This window comes from Thunnus albacares, chromosome 9 (assembly GCF_914725855.1).
Source record: "Thunnus albacares chromosome 9, fThuAlb1.1, whole genome shotgun sequence".
NCBI classification, from domain to species: domain Eukaryota; kingdom Metazoa; phylum Chordata; class Actinopteri; order Scombriformes; family Scombridae; genus Thunnus; species Thunnus albacares.
In genome coordinates this window covers 17172249-17195757 of record NC_058114.1, presented here as the reverse complement: position 1 = coordinate 17195757, position 23509 = coordinate 17172249, and the positions used below count along the sequence as shown (strand labels likewise).

General features: G+C 38.9%; 1 protein-coding gene across 4 annotated transcripts in view; it reads left to right on the top strand.

Annotated features, from left to right (window-relative positions):
* The first annotated feature begins 7597 nt into the window (after window positions 1-7597).
* The window catches only part of negr1 (neuronal growth regulator 1), a 164528-nt gene continuing 148616 nt past the window's right edge, over window positions 7598-23509 (top strand). Inside the window, exon 1 of one of the 4 annotated variants that reach the window (XM_044361504.1) lies at window positions 7598-8287. In XM_044361504.1, coding sequence (XP_044217439.1) covers window positions 8118-8287 — 170 coding nt within the window. In that variant the 5' untranslated portion in view covers window positions 7598-8117. The remainder of the gene's footprint in view (window positions 8288-23509) is intronic. The other 3 variants (XM_044361502.1, XM_044361505.1, XM_044361503.1) reach the window with 3 other exon arrangements.

Sequence of the window (23509 nt, the reverse complement as noted above, 5' to 3'; positions counted from 1 at the left end):
GAAAATACTGAATAAAGCTGTTTCACATAAAAAATCAATGTTTCTCCGACAATGTTCAGCAAGCACCGGACTTCGAGCTGCTGCTAAAGTTTGCTCAGCTTGTTTCTCTGATAACTTAAAATCCAGACGTCTGATGACTAAAATCCTTCATCCTGTTAAAAGATATAGTTTAAAACAACCAAGATCTAAAAAGTTTATCATAAAAATGTGGCTTAAAACTGAATGAAAGTCAATTTATAACAGTTTCTGTTGAACAACCACAATGCCGATGTATTATCGTGTATGCGTAGACTCTTTGGCAGATGCCATTGTGGCATTCAGCCACAATGCCGATGTACTATCTTGTAGGTGTATACTCTTTGGTAGACACAATAGTAGTGGACAAAAACACAGCGCCGGCACATGCGTCTTGTGCACGTATACCTTTTTTTAGAGGGGTATGACGCCATTGACAGGTGACAAAATGAAACAGACCGTTACCTTGATTAAAATTACAGATTTCTCTAGGTTTGACAATTGTTGGAAAATTTGGGATAATGTAAACTCAACAAAATATATAACATAGGTCTAGATGTTTTTTAGACATTTTAATGTGGAATAGTTACATATTGTAGCTTTAAGCCAGTCAAGATGAGTTTGACTTGCTTGTTTCCATTTCATTTTTTGAGACACTTCTTTGGTTACACTGGTCTGAATAAATCTTTCTTCACTGAACAAGTCTCTCAGTCTGCCTCCTGTCACCTTCCTTGACATTCTGACCAAGCTCCCCCACAGAATGATCAAAGAATATATGAAATCATAAAGTGCACAAGATGTTCAATATAGTGAAACCCAGTTGGCCCTTCCTTTCTGTGATTATAAAAGATGGTAACACAAAGGCAGCCTACAAGTGTGGGCAGAGTAACCTGGCAGTCCTGGCAGCATAATAATATTTAATAATATTCTCAAAGTTATCATAGCTTTTATATAACACTAACACACGTATTGTCTGAAAAGTGCTCTCCAAAGTTCACCCATATCCATTCAAAGATATTGTAGAGCAGCAACCAATAAAACACAACTAACTGACTAACTGAAGGGTACTTTCTAGGTGACTGCTCAAATAAAACTTCCTTCCTATGAGTATCTTTTCCACTCATTCTGCTCAAAACAGCTTGATAGACGACTAAAAGATTTGTTTTTTCACTTGGAAATGAATCAATCACAGCAGACCAGGTTTTCATTTCACTGTAGCCCCTTAAGAGTCGCTTTTGTTAAATTTATGACTTTGGAACGACCTTGTATTAGCAGCTGAGGATTTGTGACAATATGCACAGGTCTCTGGCAGAGCTTATTGTGGCCTCAAAGTGACAGACACGCAGTATAAATTGTATTTTCATGGTAGAATGAATAAGGTAGCAAAGTAGGGAAGAGATCCCAATACAATGTCAGTGAAGGGGTGATATATCATAACAAAAAGATTTTTTCTTTGTCATTTGTAGATTTAACTTTGAAAAATCCATTGGCAACAGAAGTCAGATCTGTTTATGAAAAGTATTTATTGTTTTAAAATATGAGTATTCAACACAAGAAATATTACAACTGATTTTAATATGACATCTCCGACTACCGAAGTCTGGGGATTTCTTAATGAACGTTAGTTGCTTGAACAGTGGCGAGAACAGTCGCTAACAATCCTACACCCTTTATATTTTGTCAAGGACACGCACAGAAATTATGCTCTCCTGTCTTTCTCCTCCATAGTGAACTGCATGTCACTGCACCAATATGAAGGGCCGCCCTAAAGACTTTGGATTGATTCTGCAATGCAGGTTTTTTTTTTTTAAACTCTCTAATTGTTTCCATTCCAGTTTTAACAACGAAACTTGGGAGATTGTCCTCAGTCTCTATGAGCGAAGCGTTTAGAGACTGACCTGTGAGTCTATGACTTACAGTACGAAGGTTAAATTCTTCGAAGAAACAGCGGTTCAAAGTGTTTAATCTTGGCAAAGACACTAAACATTTACCCAGCGCTACAAAAACTTTTCAGTAGATGCAGAGGGGGGGGCTTTTTCATGCGAGCTCACACTATCAAAGAAAACAAACAGGCACTGCTGCTTTGCCTGTGGCTGCTGTTTGAGAGTAACATAAAAAAGAAAACATAGGGAGCAGGAAGGCAGCGTTCACTTTCTTTTCCACACACTAAGGTTTTCAGATGATTTACACTGCTATGCAAACAAAGAACTTTGTTCATTACAGTAAAAGCAGGAAGAAAGATATTTGTCTATCAAATAGTCATTCTTTTATACATTCTTGAAAATGATTTGGCACTTGGCGTATCTATGTACATCACTGCATTTTTATTTTCAGTAGATAATTTGCCAAATAACCTTTTTCACTGTGGTTATATTTGGGAAGGGCTCAGCTTGGAAGTCATGATGATGCAGATGAAAGGGCTTTTTTACCCAGAGTTTGGCCTCCTAGGTAGTTCTAGCTTTCCGCTAAACGTTTTGCAGCATTTCAAAGAAAGTTAAAGCTGCACTAATGAATATATTTCTTTTCATTTTAACAATGAATCAAATGACCATATATGCAATTTGAAAGGGTTAGCTTGAAGTCACAAACCCACAGAGAATTACCTCAAGATTTTGGGTGTCTACAGGATCTTTTTTGGATAATTGTATTTTGCATCAATATTTATCACTTATTTATTTCACTGCTGATTTATTGTTGAGGCAAAAATACCTTGCTCTATGGTGAGGAACAAGAAATTACAGACTCATTAATAACACTGAGCTTGATCTCAGATTTAAGGAATTTATTTCAGAGTATCAAGTCAAATTAATAATTAATAATTTAACCAACAGCAATCAGCAAACAGAGACAGAATCTCGCTATTTGGCCGAGGTGGCATCAAGACACTGAACAATGACTGTCCTTATATGCAAACAGAACTTGCAGATGGTCACGTACTTTGACGTCAGTTTGTTTTGAGTTCAGTGCTATTTACTTGCACAGTTCATTCAAACATACTTTGTCCTTGCAGAGGACATCATCATTCTTACAATTTATAACACACCAAAACAGAATAACAGATTATGAAATAAGATTTCCCCTACATTTATCAGTATGATTTTATCGCAACTAGTCTTCAGTATTTGACAACATTACAGAACAGTACATCATAAACTCATTCTTGCTTATTTTAGACTGATGAAATCACGAGTGCGAGCACAAGTTGCTGTATTGTATTCTTAGAAATAACACATCTGACTGCTTATGATCAGTAAATGATCAGTTTAATGTTGTGAGGGTTTCATCTATGGCTTCATCCACTTTTGTCTCCCAGAGCCTCATTATTATGTAGCCTAAAGCAGACTTGGTACACAATGGACCACTCTGCATCCTGCCAACTGGGCACTCAACTGTTCCAGACAGCTGCTCCACATTTAAGTGATGAAAATGAACAAGAAACTGAACTATGTCCTATAAAGATGTCAGTAATGTCGCAGTGCTGTCCATTCTAAACATATTTTATGACAAGATGCACTTTTCACTCCCACCCTCTTTTAATTTTACTTGTCTGGTTGTGCTGCACATCCTAGAGAAAGTTCATGGTAAGCGCCACTCTTGGGGATAAAAGATCTGTATCTTGCTATATTTAATGACTCGAGAGAGCTTTTTGAACTATCCACCTTGTATGAAATGTGGTCGATGTTCTCTGAAAGTACAAATCAGTTATGACTCATGAGTGCTGTAGGTTTCGTCCCGCATGGGCAGTGCGGGAAAAGCAAAGAAAGGAAAGGCTCAAAATAAATCACTGCTGGCGGGCTACATATATCAAACTATAGTTCATTCAAAATGTGTTTTGTCCACTACATCTGTGTTATAAATGTGCGTTTGGACTTCAACAGCGAGTTACAGTTTGAGAAATGTAATACATTACTCTTTACTCAGACAAGTGGCAGTTGTTGAACTATACCATAATGGAATTTCTTATGTGAAGAACTCAGGGCAAAAGCAAGGGCATTAAGGTTTTCTTGTTTTGTATTTCATAGAATGTCGGCTCAGCTTTTTTTGAAAGCTGAATGTCAGACTTTGGTGGTGGTGTCATTTCTGAATTTACAGTAGTGGACATTCAGTCTACTATTTGCTGTAATTCTCTGCTTTTCTATGACTTATCAACAGATATAATCCTTTTCAAACACTTAAAAATATATAACACCCACCAATTTATTAACTGTAAAAGGTTTATCAAACCACATTTGTGTTGCAGCTGAATTTTCAGACATACACATACTTTATTAAAATGTCAGTAAAACATCATTAAGCTTTATTCTGTGCGTGCTGTTGTCTACTGGTTTTAATTTTTCTGAGAAATGAATGTGGCTCCACAACAGTCTTTTAGCCCTTATTTTCAGAGGTATCAGAGCAGGAAGAGACTCACTGAAGTGCAACCTCATGACCAGCAGTATAGTTGCTGATAAGAAGTTGAGGATGGGCTGTGAAAAATGCCCTCTGTTTCAATTCTGTCTAGATGAGTCCTTAGCTGTTCACTTACAAGTGCTGATTTCCTGTTTTAAACCACAGGATGTCAACCAAAAATGTGAAATGAATAAGTCACATGGTTAGTTAATTTACTGAGACTGAAATCTGCTCACTTAAGAGGCCAATTTGCTGTGTACTGTACAAAAAAAACAAGACAAATCCAAGTATTAAAGGCAAAGATAGAAAGGCTGTTTTACATCAAGCTTTACAGTTATTAATTGATTAATTGGTTAAAATACAGCCTTTTTATACTACACATTTGTTGCTAAAACATGGGTCCTTTGAATGTGTGATCAATTGTCCTTACATATTTCCTCATGGATCTCTCTTAAATCCCGTAAACCCCGGCAACAGGGATCCATTTAACAGAGCTGCTCAGCATTCACATTTCCATGTTTGTTGTGATCGATTGGCACATTTCTCTGCTGGATGTCATCCATTATCACAAAAGCCTTACCAAATCACTAATAGAGAAAAATGACCATTCACTTTACTTCAGGAAACAATAGCTCGAAATACACGACATTACTCATGTTAAATTAATCCCATAAACTGTAGTTAGTATTGTGTGTAAAGCCAAATATACCTGAACAAAACGATGTGATAACATGCAATAAAGACACCAAAAAAAAGCAATAAAGATGCTTTGCTTGGTGTTTGTGGTTTAAACTCATCATTCCCTCAGAATAGTCAAAATAAGGCAGCATATGCTTCAGTGAGTTTTCCCACATCGCTAGCATACAATTAAGACAATAACAGCAGTTTTAATGCTTCACATAGTCTCCATAACCATTAAAACAGACACAAAGAAAAAAGGCTATACTTCTTTGGTTTATGCTTGACTGTTTGAGATAGATAACAGTGTAAAGTAGAATAAGGGAAAAATGTTGTCCTGAGAAAAAACTGTCAATTTAAAATAAAACATTAAAGAAAACTTGCGTGCATTGATTTCACTCTGTCTTTGAACGATGGTTGGTTATAAAAAAACGAGAAAGAAGAAATGTCTGAGGTATCTATTACTCAAAACAGCTCAGACGTTGTGATAGTCCAGTGCCTGATCTCTTTCATCTTGTTCATAATTCCTGAGGTTATTATGAGTTGAATATTAGAGGCTGCCACTCTTCTACCCCCCCCCCTCCGCACAGTGCACTAACACTAAATGGAGTCGTTGTAATTATAGCTTTCATGCATGGGAAGGTACGTTTTCTGAGGTAATTTGAAGGGCTCAGAGAAAAGAAAAAAAAAAAAAACCTCAACATTGTGACTGACAAGCGAAGGATGGAAAATATCTTACTGTCTCAGCCCAAAACACCTCTGTGACAAAACTGAATAGAAGTATTTGTATTCATGGTATTATCACAGCTATTAACAGTAGAGGGAGCTTCAGTTATGCAAATTAGGATTGTGTTTGTGACAAGATGAACTTTTCACTCCACCTCTTTTAATGCTGCTTGTCATGGAACATTGGTCGTTGACTCGTTTCCAGCACGGTGAAATGTCCCTTGTAACCTCTGGAAACCAGTTTCCTGGCTCTCTGTCACAGACAGCCCTGCAAATAGAAATGTGTTCCAACTCCTACCCTCTCAAACCACTGCGATAAACAATTTATCTCCTCAGATAAATAATATCCCAAGATGGCAAAGGCAACTCTCACAGCACCCAGAATGAATTTATAGAGGATCAAAACTCCTTTCCTGATTTTAAACTAAAGGCAAGGCAATAGTATAAAGCTCATATCGGTATAAAAACAGAAGCAAAACGTTCAGGAGTTCACAGTCACTCACTCCATTTAATATCAATGGAGCAGCTCCAGACAGTACATCTTGATACTGTAACATCAGAGCCTGCAATCTTGGCTCTGTGGTCTGTGAGATAAGATTTTAAGATCAGACATCATGAAACTATATTGATCCCCTTGGGGAAATTAATAAAAAAGTATTAGAATTCAGTAGGAAAACGTGTTATATAGGATTCAGAGGAAAAGAATGGGAGACTTTTTATATAGGATATAAACTCATAATGGAAAATAACATCAGCAGTAAAACAACAAATACAAACACTGTGGAAAATAAAAACTGAGATTACTGAACTATGATTTAAGTGCTGATATCTGAATATTTTACAGATTGCCAAATTATAATATTCCCACAATAACTAGAACAATTTTGTAAAATCTTAAACTAAGTGAATGTACGCACATGGTCATGAAAATACAAGCTTGCTTTAGTATCTTCTGTAACTCGTTTTTGTACTGTAAATCCACAGGGAAGTTTTGCTAATGTAATGTTCATAACGAAGCATGTGTCATCTGCAATAATTAAGTGGCACCATGCCAAAATGTCATCTCAGAGAAATGTATGTCATTTCCATAGTTACGGCTGTACAGACTGTAAAGAATTATGTAGGCTAAGTCGAAAGGCTTAGAGCAGCATAATGCAGGGGGTTACTGCTCTAAAACAAACTTTATAAGTCCCTGGTGTGTGTCTGCATGTGCGTGTGTGTGGGGGGGAGAGTACTGTACAAACATGTATTTAAAAGTTTACTTGAAGCTAATATGAAGCTTCAGTCATCCAATATCTTTCAATGATACAGTCTTTTTAGTGCCAAATTCCTTTTTTGTTAGTCTTTCCCTTGCAGCTGAAAAGGAAAATACTCCAAGACATTAAGAGGCAGACATTTTCAATAAAAAGAGTCTAACTGTGCCAGATATTTACTCCATTGACTAACTCAGACAGCTGAAGCCTCATATTATCTTCAGATAAACTTTTAAATACATTTTTTTACTCAAAACGAGGACTGTTTTTTCTCCTATCACTTACATCGTAAGTGCATTTGGAGGGCATCTATCTATCTACGGGCAACTGACTATTGTTTTAAGACATACTTGAAAAATTGTGAAAATATCCTTAAATGAATTATTACTCTAATATTCCCAAGAGAACTATTTTAGGGAGTTTTTACATTTCAATTAACATTACACATACAGGCCTGTAGCCTAACTGATGCTAAACTGCACCTACTTTATATTAGTTGTCTGTTAGGCTCTATTTTCATAGTGTCAATATCAAATCTGTTCCTGAGTTTTCCTATGGGATACACCTGCGTCACCGGCTCCATTTCCACCAAATGCTCAGATTGTTCATTTCCTTATTGGGAATAAATAGGAGCTGGTTCTCCAATCGATATCTTTAATTGCTCCAGGATTGTATCAATACCTACCTACCTACCGGTTTTACTGCTCCATCACGAGCCACTGGCAACGGGTTGCCCGGGAAACGGCCGCATGGCAACAGGATCAGAGCCTGGGGGTTGTCTGCTTCTAGGTCTGCTCCCATTTTACATCGCATTTCCTCACTAGATGGTGTGCAAGCCACTGGAGAGTAGCTACACTTCCCCGCACAGTGGGCTCTACATCCAGCAAAACAAACCTGGGAAACTATACGGCGGAGCATTTCTTTACGGAGCTCCGAGGAGGAAAAAAAGTGTGGAAATAAAGCGTCACTCGCGTCCCCTCATTTTTTTTCTAGCTACCAACCGCTTATTTTGCAACAAGAAGACTTGGAGAAAAGCGACGACAATTTACAGCTGTGATGGACATAATGATTGCGGTGCAGGATGCTTGTGTCTCTGGTCAGTGGCTTACTGCGATAATTCTCAGCCTGTGCTGCTTTCTGCCGTCCTGTTTGCCCGCTGGACAAACTGTGGACTATTCCTCGGTTGAAAGTGTGGTTAGCAGACAAGGCGACACGGCTCTACTGAGGTAAAAAACAAAAAAAGAAAACACACGCTAACACAACTTCACTTTTCTCCCGCTCACACTCACTCTTTGTCGGGAGTTTTTCCAAAAGCTAAACACCCGACTGACACCAGGTTGTCGTTTTAAAGATGCACGTTAAGTACTTTTTAAAAGAAAGGGGGTTATCATTTAGCGACTGCCGTGAACACACAATGGGTCATTTTTTCCCTCCATCCCGTCCTTGTTTTCGCTTGACAGGGGGGCGGTCAGTGCAGCGGCCGATACAACAGGACGCTGCTGTTGCGACAAGTCGGGCTTGTTACTAACAGCAAAGTTTTCCAAGATACTTTCCCTTTCAGCACATCGGCTGACGGAGGAGATGTGTTATTTTAGGTAGTCTGTTAGGTTTCATAGCTCCTCATAGGTGGCACGATATCGCCTGAAAAATCCATATCAGCCTACCACACACCGTCGCTTATGTAATTTTGGTGATATTATGTGCGTTGATTCCCCACAGTTTCAAATGCTGCGAGTGCTGTAAGGGGAGCTTATACGATACAAAACAGAAACTAACGTGCTGTTTAGTTAGTGGTGCGATGTTAGCCAGTTTTGATGAGTGTAGCTATGTGATGTCGCAGTTTCAAAATGAGGCTCAAGAATGTTTGTGTGGTCGCCGCTGATCGGGAATCCAGTTATGGCAATGACGCGCAATCTCCCTCCGTCCTCCCTCCATCACGTAGGCTACGATGCCAGCTGCACAGGTAGAAGCCCATTAAGAGCAAAATTAAATGGCATGGGTGTGGTTTGGACCGGTATGGTATAAGACTTTGTAACAGCAACATTATATTCTTTATTTGGGCTTATAAGCAAAGCCATGCTCAAAATAGTCACATAAAAATACCCTAGGCTACAGTTAAAATAAGAAGTGTCCTTTTCAAAAGATAATTTAACAGGCTCAAGTTTTAATATGCTACTCTGCTAATAGACTACTCTAGTTTTCTATAGGCCATTGTTTTTGAATCCTGGTTCTGGGGTACCCCTGCCCTGCATGTTTTTAGATGTTTCCTTCTTCCAGCACACCTGATTCAAATGATCAGCTCATCATCAAGCTCTGCAGAAGCCTGATAATGACTTGTTCATTTGAATGAGGTGTACTGGAGCAGGGAAACATCTAAAACATGCAGAGCAGGGTTGCCCCAGGATCAAGATTGAAAAACACTGTTATAGGCTATAATTACAATATAAAGTGTCTTAATTTCAGTTTTCCTTCAACAACTCAAAACTGTCTGGTTTACACACAACACATGCAAAAAAAAAAAAGATGCAAAATCTTAGGAGGGCTGTGATAATATCTTGTTCTAGCAATATCAAATATCCGCTTTGATGGCTCTCAGGAGAGGCTGTGGGGCAGGCCTGCCCCATTTCAATATGAATTCTGTGGATGTTGACTCTGAGAGATGCTGGGTGTGGACCTGAATACAGAGCAGCGGACTGTCGAAAGTTCCACTCAGCTTGGCTTGTAGTCATTGTCGTCTCATACTCGGTTGTTGAAGAGCAGAATTGTTTATGTGGTGTGGGGTCGTCATCGATGGTGATACAGAGATGAGTGTCGTGTTATCTGCAGGCTTTAAATGTGTTGGTTCTCATCACAGAATTACCTTGACAACTGCTAAGGGGTCTTCACTATTTTTACCATGTTCCCTTCATGCCTGAGGGCTGTCCCGTCAAAGAGACTTACACCTCCGACAGTCTCCTCGGAGAAGGTGTCTAATTCCCTGGTGTTAATCTGTGTTGGCTGTGATCAGTGGCAAAAGCTTTGCTTGAATCCTGATGGTTTATTGGACCAAATATTAACCCTGTGCTATGAATCAGCTCAATAAACAAGTAGCTTCCCACCACTCTCAGTAAATGCCAAGCAGAAATCTAGGAATGGATAGAGAAAGCATTTTCAAGACGCTTTCATTGGTGGGCTCTTTTCTTTTCAGTCAATTAAAAGACATGATTCAGCAGTTGATGTAACCATTCATCTGGTCTTCTTTCACTCATGTGAATGCAGCCAATGTGAAGTTATCACTTTGCTGTGCTTGCACCTGTTGACCTAATAGAGATTGTAAACCTTCTAAACTGCTCTATTTGCTTGTCTGGCTGGCATCTAATTGCAAAACATAATCGCCATCAGTGTGATGATAAAGGCCTACTTTGTCTTCTCACAGTCATTTTCTCAAACCACAAGAAACTGTGGCTCTGTCTTCTTTCCTTCATATTTTTTTCATTGGTATTGAGAGCCAGGCATCAAAGAATTGACCATTTCTTTGAGGAACTCGGTGAAGAAAACAGTGCCTGTGTGTTGAGTTTCTCTATTGTCAAGACCCCAGACTATTAGAGGGCAATTTTGTGGTGCCCCAAAGCTGATTGCTGGCTAAAAAAAATGCAAGCATTCTCAAATACTGACAAACCCAGAAGCATGCAATTAGTCACTGCCACTGGATTATGGAGTAGCTCCCGAGAGGGGCGTCTACTGTCACATGTTCATTTCCCCCACCTATTCAATTCTTAGCGCTGCATTACTGCTGGCCTGATTCATCTTGAACATTGGGTCCATATCAATTAAATGATTGGAGCCTCTTGAAGATGAGGGATGGTCCACATGTGTATCATCACCCTTTTAATCCTTTTTGATTACCTAAAAGCTCAGCCTCTAACAAAGGTCCTTGTGTTTGAAATGGGTTGTGCTGGTGCTCCCACAGCGTCTTACATGAGTGCATCCAAGTTATGCACATATGCTGCATTTATTAACATACTAGAAAGCCATGAGCTTCCATAGGGGGGCACATTGTTTAGAGGAGCCACACACCCCTTTCTTCCCCATCCCTTTTACGGGTTTCATGTCATTTGGATTCAGCGGAATAAACCCTGACTTTTCCCAGTAAATGAGTCATCTGGCTATGAATTTGAGGGGGACAGCCGGATGAGAAGACTGTTCCCTGTGCTGTCAGGAAACACACGGTATCAGTGGCAGCCTCTTCCACTTGGATAAGTAATCAGTAGCAAAGAGCTAGTGTCTGTAAATTTAGTCCGAGCAGACTGAAATCTTAAGAATAGGCTGCTACCATACAGTTGCAATTTGTGGTTCTGTAGTAAATCTATCTTTTCTCTGTCAGTCAGCTTTTGTATTTGTATTTTTTCAATGAAATATACAGTTCATGACAGCTAGAAAAAGGAACTAATTCATCATAAATAGCAACGAGGTTGTACACATCAAGAATAAGACAATGATCTTAGTATTTTCTTGTTATATAGTTTGACAGTTGGCCCTCAGCCACAAAATAAGGCCTGCACCACAGGCTTTACTCTCTGTAATGGTGCAAAATTGACCTGTCACTAGTTTGAAAGTCTGGTATTCATATAAATTTAAAATCATTGCCTCATGTCAAAAGCCTGTTTGATGAAAATCTTTTCTGGCTGTACATGATGGCACGGGAGCTGTGTTTTCTAGCCTTATTCAGGACAAAAACGGTGCCATGCGTCATTTTCCTTAACTGTGTCATTATTATTGCTCTGAAAGGTCTTGACATTTGCTATAAGCACTTGTGCACAGTGTTTCCCATTAATTACATAGACCATGGCAGCCTGCCACAGTTTCACAATGAACCGAAAATATTTTTACACTTCTCATACTAACATAAAAGATGTCTAACGTTGTGTTTTGCGCCTTGCTTCAATGATATTAAAGCTTGTGGTGCTTGCAATTTTGTTGTCAGCTTTGTCTGAAGGTGAGTTGTTTATGTGAAATGATTCAGGCGTGTCTTCAGTCTGCTGCCAACATCGGAGCCCCACTGCAGCTGCTGCTACTACGTACAGGCATCATGGATGTATTATAAGAGCTGGATACCGGACCAAAAATGGTGCCCATTCAGTCCTATAGGAATTGCTCGCCTGGCGCATACGCCAAAAAAAGTTTCGAGCTTCCGAGTTTGCTTCCACGTTGTGTGGCCCACTGAATATGCGCAGTAGTGTTTCCCCCGCTGGCCTTGCCCGCGAGCTCCCGCTCTGCCTGTAGACTTTACATTGTGATGACGTCACAGATTTTTAAATCGCATTTCTCGGCTCAAGGAAAGTTTGACAAACATAAAACCTCCATGGATCAAAAGCTCATAATAGAAAGAGTCATAATTGACGTTGTTTGCAGTTCGAGGGGTCCTGTCAACAGTTTTACAGGCATCTCTTTTACACTGGTGGTCTATGGGGAAAATCCTTTTTGGGCTGCAGGGATTTTTTGCTGCAATACCGTGAGTGGCCACTAGGAAAAATTGGCTGCAAGGCTGAGCGGCGATGCCCTATCCAGCTCTTATTATATATCCATGACAGGCATGTTTAGGGCTGGGCGATATAACCAAAATCTCATATCCAGATATAGGTCATTACATATCCTGATATAGCACATTTTAATTCAATGATTAAATAGTTGGTCCGTCCCCTCCATCTTCCCCTGCTGGTGTAAAGCTGCCTCCGTGTGTGCTTTTACATAGCATGCAGGTGTTCTGGATTCAGAGGAGTGACGGAGATCAGACTGATCAGAGCTGTAAACTCTGCCAAACTCTGAGGGAGGACAAAGACGTTACTAGGACGAGGTGAGGACATTTCTCCTCGTTTGATAACTTTAAAAGACAAGTTAGACTTTTCTGTCGGCTTCCCGACTCACTTTAAAAAGAAGAGAGAGAAAGAGAGAGAGAGCAGCTGTGGTTAAGTGAGCTAGAGGGTGAATGAAGAGAGGGAGCGCTGGTAGTGAGAAAACTGGGGAATCAGATCAATAAAATGTTATTTTCTGATTGTTTCACAACGGTTACGTTCTAAAGCACAAACACGCCCACACACCTCCACTCAACCCTGTGGCTGTAGCAGAAACTCACACACTGAGCTAAAATTAAAAGAGTGCACATAAATTTGGTAAATAACACAAATAAAGACAGTCTCGTCTGCGATTTGCTGTCATTTATAGTTGCCAACTCGCTGCTTCTCTGCTCTTTCTCACTGCTGCGGGGCTGAGCCCTCTGCGTGTGTGCAGCGCAGCAGAGGAGACAGACAGCGGTGGAGAGTTGATGACAGCTAAACTCATTATGTTACTGTGCCGTAAAAGCTTCGCGAGTCAAAAGCCAAGAAGAGTAATTTATCAATGTAATCCGCGCGAAGGATGGACAGACGCCAAACGACGTAAATATTACCGTAAAGAGTGGGATTTGCATCACAATGATATAAACGATAGAGCAAAATATGAAACGATAGACATTTTTCTCTCGTCACAAGAAATATATATCGTCATATTGCACAGCCCTAGGCATGCTAAGCTAACCATCACAGCTCTGAGTTAACACAAAGCTGCAACTTCAGTTCAGTCATATTGCACTGATAAGGAGAGGAATTACTGAAAGATAGAGCAACAAGTTTATCTCAGTGCTGGTGTTTCAAGTGTATTTCATTCAATCTGGGGGGAAAAAAATACAAATCAGTTCAATATTGTCTGTTTTCAAGCGTCGGTTTGCAACGCAGGACAGCATGACTGGACAGCATGACTGGACAGCATGACGTTAAAGTCTTGTGTTAAAGTCTTAATGTTATCTGAGAACAAAACTAGTTGTATTGGAAACAAACATCTCATTTCTATTTCCGTGCTCCAGTGCTGAGTGCAGTGAAGTCAGCTGGACTAATTTTGAACCAGATGGCGGTGCAGCCTCCTCTGCCACCACCCAGTGTGGTTGGTTCTTCAGCCACTCGCAACGGCCACTGCCTGCGTATCCGGAGTGACTGACAGGCTTCGCCGCCTCTGAGCTGACAGCGTGTTCAGTGACACCTTGGAAGTCTCAGTAAATGCGATTCAACAGTCCTTTTTTAATTTTAGCTCAACTGATGTCTCTGAGTACAATGGCACAAAACATTAAACCTGCATTAACTGATGTTTTATTCTCCTGTGAAACAAGCAGAAACAAGTAATGAACACAACACAATGTCAGAAAATAGTCAAATGTGATGTCTGCAAATGTCACATTTTGTCAGAATCCAAATATTTAATTTAATACAAAATCCAAATATTTAATTTAGTATAAAATAATTATATAAATATAATAATAATATTTAATATAAAATAGTTTACCATCATGTATGACACACAAAAACTCAAAATTATCATTTAAGAAGCTGCGACCAGCAAATTTTTCCTTAAAAAATGATTATTTGGTTATCAAAATAGTTATTGATTAATTTTCTGTCCATCAACTAATTAATGAATCATTGAGCACAAATTTTTTTGGCCACGTTTTCAGCAGTAACATGTAGTAAACGCAACACAATGTCAGTAAATGGTTATAATAGTTGCTTATAATTTCTTAGAGCACATGTTGACGTCTTCAAATATCATATTTTGTTTGATCAACAGTCAAAAATCCAAATATATTCAGTTAACTATCATGTATGACACAAAAAAGTTTTAAATCCTCATATTTGAGAAGCTGCAAGTATTTGGTTATCAAAATAGTTGCTGATTGATTTTCTGTCAATCGACTAATCGATTAATCATTGCCGCTCAGATTTTTTGTCCTCCTGTTTTCAGCAGAAATAAGCGGTGAACACAAAACAATGTCAGAAAATAGTTACAATAGTTGGTTATTGCCATGTCATCACCGTTCAGATCTATACATCCAATGTGTTTATGATTAAATTGTTTACTAGGGCATAAAATTGTTTACAAGAGCACACATTTTCTAGCCTCTTCATTTTGCTCTCAAAGTGCACCAGATTGATGCATTTAACTTTAAAATGTACAACATTTTTTCCAGGGGTATTATGCCCCCAGAACCCCCCTAGAGCATCCAAGGTTTACCCACCACAGTCTCATAAAATCCTATGGAAAACACAGGACAACATCTGGTTTAAATGGCTTGGTGTCCTTTCTCCAGCACAGACAGTGATAAGAGTAGAGGAATATTAAGTAACTGTTCAAACTCCACAGGACACAATTAAAAGAAGGAATTGTTGACTGTCTCTTTAACACAGACCATAACCACGGTTGAAAAACACCCCTTCACTTTCTGCATTTCAGCACTTTTTTAATTAGGCCACAGCTAGTTCAGTTAAAAAAGTATAAGCAATGCTACTTCATCTCCAACGGCTTCGTTGGAGATACAAGCAGATATTGTGAGCTCTGAATACATCAGTTACCTGCCAAATATCTGCAGTTTCATACACTCATTTAGGGGAAAACCTGGTTTATCTCTTATGACACATCTGGGGGCACACCTGAGTCTGTCACTGTTAATTAAACGCCAAAATCCCCTTGCCTGCTTTCTGCACCACATGTTTAATGCGATCAGTGTTGCTGTCAGCACAATGTTGCTCTGTTTCACAGTCCTTATGCTCATCAGGGTCTCCACATCTCTGGGATCAAGTGTTAGGCAAGTAATTTGACCTCTTTTTTTGGCTTGTGAATAGACAATATCATGATGCAAAACAATGGGTGTGGGGGAGGGGATCTTTTTGGGGGAGGGGCTCCCAGCTGGAGCTATCCATGCTCAGATATTACCAACGGTGAGAAACTCATACTGTCATATGTCAAAAACCCTGATCTATCCTTTTAAACTGTAGAAAGCAGGCATTTTCTAGCAGTATGGTCTATCTCCTATTGTTTAAGCTGGCTATACTACAGTATTCATTGCATTCATTACTCTGGCATCCATTTATAATAGACATTCTTTAGTCAGATGGAAATCAGCCAAGAAGGTGACATGCTAGAGCAATGACTAAGAAGCTTTTTATACATCTGCCTCCTATAAGACCTCCAGTTAACCTCCTTCCACGGTATCAACTTGAAACTCAGAGCCTGTCATGGCTCATCTTTAAAAGCAATATGAAAAATCCAAAATCCATGTATCCAATTTTGATATCAAGGCTATTTTTAATAAACCAGTGAAAGTGATACTTCATCTCCCAATGATGAGAAATGATCTCAAATATTTGTACCTTGTTGTTTCAAGTGATGCATTGCCAATCGGTGTAGAAGGCTACACTGCTTATGAGATAAATCAGTTTACATTTGGATTCATCACTTGCCTTGGTTATCCAGTAAGATGCATATGTTGAAGTGCACTCATCTTTTTTTTTAAACAGAAAACCCAAAATACTGTTGGAAGGTAAGGCAACCCACATCTTTCTGGCTTCCTACACAGCACATCCTTGGATGCCAGAGCTTTTTAGTTACATGCCATGATTTATAGCCTCGTATTGTTATCATGTAGCGAGGCTAACATATATTAAAAGCCAAATTTGCCTTCGGTAAACCATTTCCAAATGGATTACATCTTGGGTCATCATTTGTCAGGGAAGTCAAATCATTTTACATTCTAAAAATTAAGTATTTATATTTCTAATATATTTCAATTAGCATTAAAGTGATTGAGTGCCTTGGTGAATTACAGCCTAAATAGAAATGCTTTCTCAAGGTAAATCATTTGAAGAAAATAGATGCTATGCTAGGTTTTAAAGCATCTTACTAATATTCTTATAATCACTCCAATTATAGGGAATAGGGAAAATGATTTAGGGTGGAAAATGGAGCTTTTACCCGTTTCCAGCTGTGAGCATCCACATAATTGCAATAATTCTAGGAAATTCTCAAAGGAGTGTTTTTGTGTTGTGAGAAAGCTATAAGCCTCAAAATTAAACTTGACGGAGAGTGACTGCAGAGGCAATAACAGGTTATCTTTTGGGCAATTTCAAAGTTAAGTTACTTGAAACAGAATTTTTTGAAGAACATTCCTGCTGTGTTGGGGGATTTCTTCTTGTTTTTTACATCACTGAAAGGTTTGCTTGGACACAGTTTGCAGTTTTAAACTGAGCATTAGACCATGATTTGTCCACTTGTTACTTACAGGTGTATTCATTACAAGAGTGTGAATGGTTTCATTCAGCTATTGTGAGGATTTACAGACTGCTTAAGCAGATACTCAACATGCACATTGATTTTCAATAGGTTTATCAGATGAATGCGGTTTCAGTGCATGTTCTCCTGATTCTACAGTATGTAGTGTTTTTTTTTTCTGTATAGATTAAGTTCTCTCTTACAGCTATTCCAGAGTAAATTTCTTTTTTGTAAGCTCTTGTTGAACAGTGTACAGCCTTTTCTGCTCCAAATCATATGCCAATACCTCAAGTCTTTCATCACAGAGAGAGCTGAAACGATTCCTCGGAGCCCCTTCAATTAAAATCCTTAATTAATCAGTTTAGCATCTCCTTGTGTTTCATGATAATTAGTTGTGCTACTCTGACAACATTGCGTAATCTCAGCTGCGCCTCTTCAGTTGAGCCAAGTTATATACCAGAAAGTCTTCATGTCAGCAGGTTATAGACAAAACTCGCTGACATGAGAGTTTGAGGCCTGAGTGATGGTGAAGCTTTGAAAGAGAGAGTGCAGTCGTAGGGGTGGTACATTTTGCTTGGTATGCTGAGCATGTAAAAAACACCTCAACCTTTAGTAAGCTTCTGGGAAACATGAAATTTCTTTCATGGAAAGCTCTGCAGCAGGCATTATCATACATCCCTAAATTCGTCTGTGTTCGGTCCGATGTCAGAAGGTGAACAATGTCATGCAACGACATGTTTGTTGAGCTAAATCTCCATATCTCACCAAGATAATCTGTTTCTGAATGTTTTAAGCCTATTTCCAATAAGTTTCATTAGCACAGTACAAGTAAGAGAGAAGCATCATCATGGGAGATATTCCCTTAAGATAGAGTGGTGGATATCATTATCTTCAATGCAAGATCTGTATGTGTGAACATGGGTTCAGGCTGAAGGGACTACAGGTAAACATTACTTTGATCCTCTGGGAATAATAAATCAGAAGTGTTGACACATGGTTATCTTAGCGATGGCCTTCAGCGAATTAAGACAATCCAGAGGGATTTCAGCTGTTATAGAGCCTATTTTCTTGCCCTTTAATGAAATTCAACATTAGCCCAATGTCTTGAGTTTATACTAGTAGAGCTTTTTATAAGGAGAAAAATGTATTTTGTTCCACGGAGCCATGATTTCAGAGTAAAGCTGGTCGGCATGCTCTCTATTTCTTGCTGACCAAATACATGACCTCATTTCACCTTCGAACTAAAGCTTATAAAGCATAACTGTTAAAACTTTTCAAATTAAAGTAAGAGATGGGATGCTGTATTTTAGTCGGATGCTTAAAGAGCAGAACATTTCTATCACTATTCTGGATGCTATAATTCCTCTGATTCCAAAAAATATCATTATCTCTTATGAGTCACACAAATTTCACCACTCTAACAGAGTCTCTGCTGTAGTGAATTACCTCCAAAGCGTTTTCAACTGTCAATCAAGAATAATATCCAAATTAAGAAAGAACTTTTGACTGTAATCTCTGTTTTAGCACTTCAGTTCACTCATATGTTCACGATGACTGGTCTCTCAAAATTGATTAGAAACTCCAGTAGCTAAAGGAGGTACGTATTGTCATAATTCATTTGGTTTTATGTTGGCATGGCTAAAGAATTTTAATTGGAGCCGCTCTGAGCAGGTTTGGTTTTTTATTTCCCTCTCTCTCTCTCTCTCTGTCATCTGCATAATGAGTGTGTGGATTTCAGACTGCTGTAAATGTTTGTTGGAGCTGAGTAATTGGAGAGCCTGCATTGGTAATTATTAGTAAATGGAGAAAGAAGCAGCGGAGCAAATCAATATCGCTGAAAATAGTGCTACCTTTTGTTTCCAGTGGGGTCAGGAGTTAAGGTAACAGAAGTGTCATGCTGCACAGAGATTAATAAAACTCTCATTTGTGAGAATGATTCATTAATATTGTCCAGACTTTAGGCGCTGTAAATGTAAGTTACTATGTAAGTCAGTGTAGTACTGGTAATACTGGAGCATATTTTACTGAAAAGCTTTTCATTGAATTTTGTGGTAGATGAAAGGCAGCCATGACAAATGCCCCTGTTGGATTCTTACTGTACGGCTTAATTGTAGATTCATGACAGTGTATTAATTTTTTGCTATTTTGCACATGGCAGAAATGGTTTGTTACTGTAGAGTAATCCGGTTAAACAGAACAAAATCTGGTGTTGCTCAAGTGGAATTTAAAACAGTGCCTTTAGCACTTGACTTATTATGGGAATACAGAACATTACCATCAGTCACAAAGGTTAGTGCTGTGTTATTGAAAAGGCCCCCGACCTCCGTTGTTTGATTGTTTGAACGGCATTGATTAGCAGTGATGTGTACTCTTTATCTGGTTTAACTAATCCTTCATTTACTCCTTTAATAGGTAAAAATTAATTTTGGACTCAACAGAGCACAAAGCTCCTGAAATAAAGGCAGAGGATTTAATCTAAACATGGAGGAAAGATTTTGACATTAATAGACTGTCAAGCTTTGTCCCGACCACACCACGACAGGGAGATTGACTCAATCTGTGCTAATGTTAAACCGCAAATTCAACTGATTTGTTAGACTGCCAGTCATTAGGATTCTAATTTTAGGTTTATGCTATTCATAATGAGACTTTGATATCTCCATGCTTCTCTGTCTCTGTCTTTAACTCTCTCTCTCTCTCTCTCTTTTTCTCTCTGCAACGCTCTGTTCCTTAATTGCAGGCAACCGAGGCACATGTGGACGTGATCAGTTACTACCTAGTAATAAATTAGCTGGCTGGTATTCTCTGCAAACACTCCAGAGTTTGTTATGTCTTTAGTATTTGTTCTGCTCATGTTAGCCTCGCCAAGTTCTGTTCTGTGTGATATTCAACAGTCAACTCATTGTGGTTAATCAAAGTGTTCACGATAAATAAGTGACTGGGAAAAAAAACTAAACTGCAGCCTAGGCTCATATCATTTATCAAATGATTAATTATCCCATTTCAAGCAGAGGTTGGATGTTTTTCAGAAAACGTCATCAAAACATCTATTAAATTTTTTTATTTATATGAAGACGTAAAAGGTTCGTTTCTTCACTTTGCCTAAAGATTCTTCACACTAGGAACAGTGGTACTGTTGCTTTTTCGCATTATCTTTTGGAACATGACAAAACACAACTGATAAAAGCTTTTGAGGAGTTTTTATTCATTTAGAATATTTCTTTCAATAAAATTACTCTGGTTATCTTTTTAAGACAATTTTTTGGCATTTTTCCTTTACTACATAGTGACAGTAGAGATGCAGGACAGGAAACATGCCAGCCAGAATCAAACTGGGGATATTGTATGCTATGTGTGGTAACAGACTAGGCTACCAAGATGCCTCCTCTAGTTAATTTTTACAGTATAATATAATGAATGCAGAAAAAATGACTGTAATCAGTCCATGATTAGGGTTTTCCCTGGATTTTTTTGAGACAAAGGTGACAAAGGCTGGGCTTTAGAGTGTTGTGCACTTTAAAAATCATGGTTTGACAGATGAAAGTGTCCACAGGGATTTATTTTTTATACCAAGATGGAACAAAAAGATGAAAAATAAAGGTTGTGACAAATGACGGTGTTGATTTTATAGACCTGGAACAATATGCTTATGTCCTGATAGGATACTATCATGATACTTGGGTGCCAATTCGATTCAGAATCAATTTTTGAATCAAAACCAATTCTTGTTTGAATGAATAGAAAAGGGGGCACTGGTGTCCATAGTCTACTGAAATACAATATGAAACGTAACTGGCAGATAAGATAAATGGTCCCCAGCCTTTTTATTTTAAAAAAGTTAACTGCATTAATTAATTTGAAAGCATCTTACAGTCTCCTGCCTGTATGAGAATAACAAACTGAGGGGGAGGTGGAGTGCTCCGCTGTGTTGTTATTAACATCATGTCACCAGCAGTGGAGAGCAGCCTCTCTGCTATACTGTGAGCTCCGGGGAAAGCCATCACTGTCCCAGACACTGAGCGGGTGCAGGGCTTCTGAGGTAAAATAGACTGAGCATCGAGTTATTTTCTTCACCTCAGAGTTGGTTTAAGTTGTTTAGTGCTACAGTGTGTGTTGGTCAGCCGATTTTGTTTCTTACTGCTGGAGTTCAACTGCTCCGCTAATGTTAGTCCCTGAGTGACGGCGTAGAAAGTTCACAATATAGGCTACTTCACGTTCATCTCACAAAGGTAATTATTTAGTCATTAAATCAAAACATGCTTGCAACCGCTCCCTTTTTTGAAGATGAATTACAAGATAACTCTAGTGTGTGCGCGCTGTAGACTGTCCAGGTGCTGCACTGCCCTCGCAATTGAGTTCTGCCAGCATCACATGCTGGACTTTTCAACAAAGGCGGCAACCAATAATACAAAGATGCCCTGCCATTGAGTTAGATGGGCAGGGAAAACCCTGCATGATGTAGAGATGGGATGGCTTTTGTGTTGGAGGTTTGATATCTTCCCAAAATACAGTTAGCACCTGTCTTGTGCACCTAATTAATCTTATCAGCTCACTTTGAGCAATATGCAAAACCTACTTGAAAAAAAAATGTAGAAAAATATCTATTTATTGATGTACACCTATTTTCACACCGCAAGGAGTTAGCAGTTGCTACTGTAATGTTGTTGAAGGCTACAGGAAGCTGAAGCTGCCTCACAATAAAACCCTGACAATGGTTGGCAGGTGGAACACTTTAATTGTTAAGCAGTAGCAGAATGTATTATCTTTGTTCGTTGTTATCTGGTTGACAGAAATAAACAATTGATTTCTTTAAAAGAGATTTAAGGTTTTTAAAACGTTTGTGCAACTAAGCTCCTATTTCTTTTGATACGATTCTAATATATATATATTTTTTTTTTTATGTAGGTGTATGATGTTAATCCAGTTAATGTTTTTTTTTTCCTTTAAAATGAATTTTCATATCTCCATCACCATTTGTGAGTTTTGACTGAACCATCCAACCTTGCAATAATGTAGTATTTATACTCGAAATGAATGGAAATTGTGCTTTTCATCAAGTACATTATTGACTGTGTCTGGTTATATTTCCTCAAGCCATTCATAGCTCTTTGGTGAGGAGCTGCTGTAGTCCACATAGTATTTTGTTAGCTAAAATGCCTTTATGTGTGTAGACACCCAAGCAGCAAATCAAGGCTTATGCCCTGTTTCTTTTTTTACAGCAAAAGCAAGTACATTGCTCTTCTATTGGTGTCTCAAACCCACAGAGTATTGGCTTGGCAGCTTCAGCAGCCAATGCTTATAATTCACAAGCTTTTTAATCACAAGGATAGCATTTTTCTCAGGAGATATTTTAACTATCCTCTTTAACTCTGTCAAACTTACATGCAAGCTTTACAGAACAACATGGAATTAACCTCAGAAAGGTTCTCTAGTGAAGTCTGGCTCTTTTTCTCATCCTTATCGTACCCAGTTAGAATTATGAAAAGGGGGATTACAGCTCCAAGCTAATTAGCATCCAGCCCTATGAACTACAAATGAAATGTTCGATAATTCAGAATGTGTAGCTACCATACCTCTGTCATGCTAAAATCTTCATGCATATTGCTAGATTTAACACAGACGCTGTTTCATCTTACTGTATTCTGTGTGACACAGTCAGGTGCCACAATAGAACTTCCCTGAGGCACGCAATCAGTTTCCAGCTTCCACAGTATATTCAGCATTCTCTAAAACCAGTTGCCAGTTGTGTTCAGTGGAAGTGTGTGGGCCATGTCTTTCTGCCGCAAACCTCAATCCAGGCACTGTCTTTGATTCCAACACAATGCCCCCGCTTACTTCCTCTCTGCACTGAGTGTCACTTTCATTTCAGAATATTCACCCTCCTTTTTTTTTTGCCAGTGCAGTAGCTAATGGGTAGTCTTTTCAAAGCCTGGAGAGGATAATCCTGTCATCTTCGTTTTCATGGCCACCTCAGGGGCAACCAAGAAGTTCAAAAGAAAAATCTGCAGTGCAGTGTTTGTGAGGTTCATTCTTGCTGTTGTGTTCCATATCTGCCATCACAGGCAGAACTACATGTGGAAACAGGTGCTGTGTTGAATGACTTCAATGGCATGTACTGGCTGACTTAAGGGGATATCTGAGCCAAGTACTTTATTGTGTTGTCTTAATGCTGATGCCAGTGTACCACAGCACAAAAACGCACGGGTGGGAGGTGGTTCTTGAAACCAGTTTATCCATCAGAAATGTTAACATGTAAAACAACTGCCTCATAAAAAGCCATATTCTGCCTGACAGGCCAACGTGGCCATTCAGAGATTATTACGTTTACAGCCTCTGTG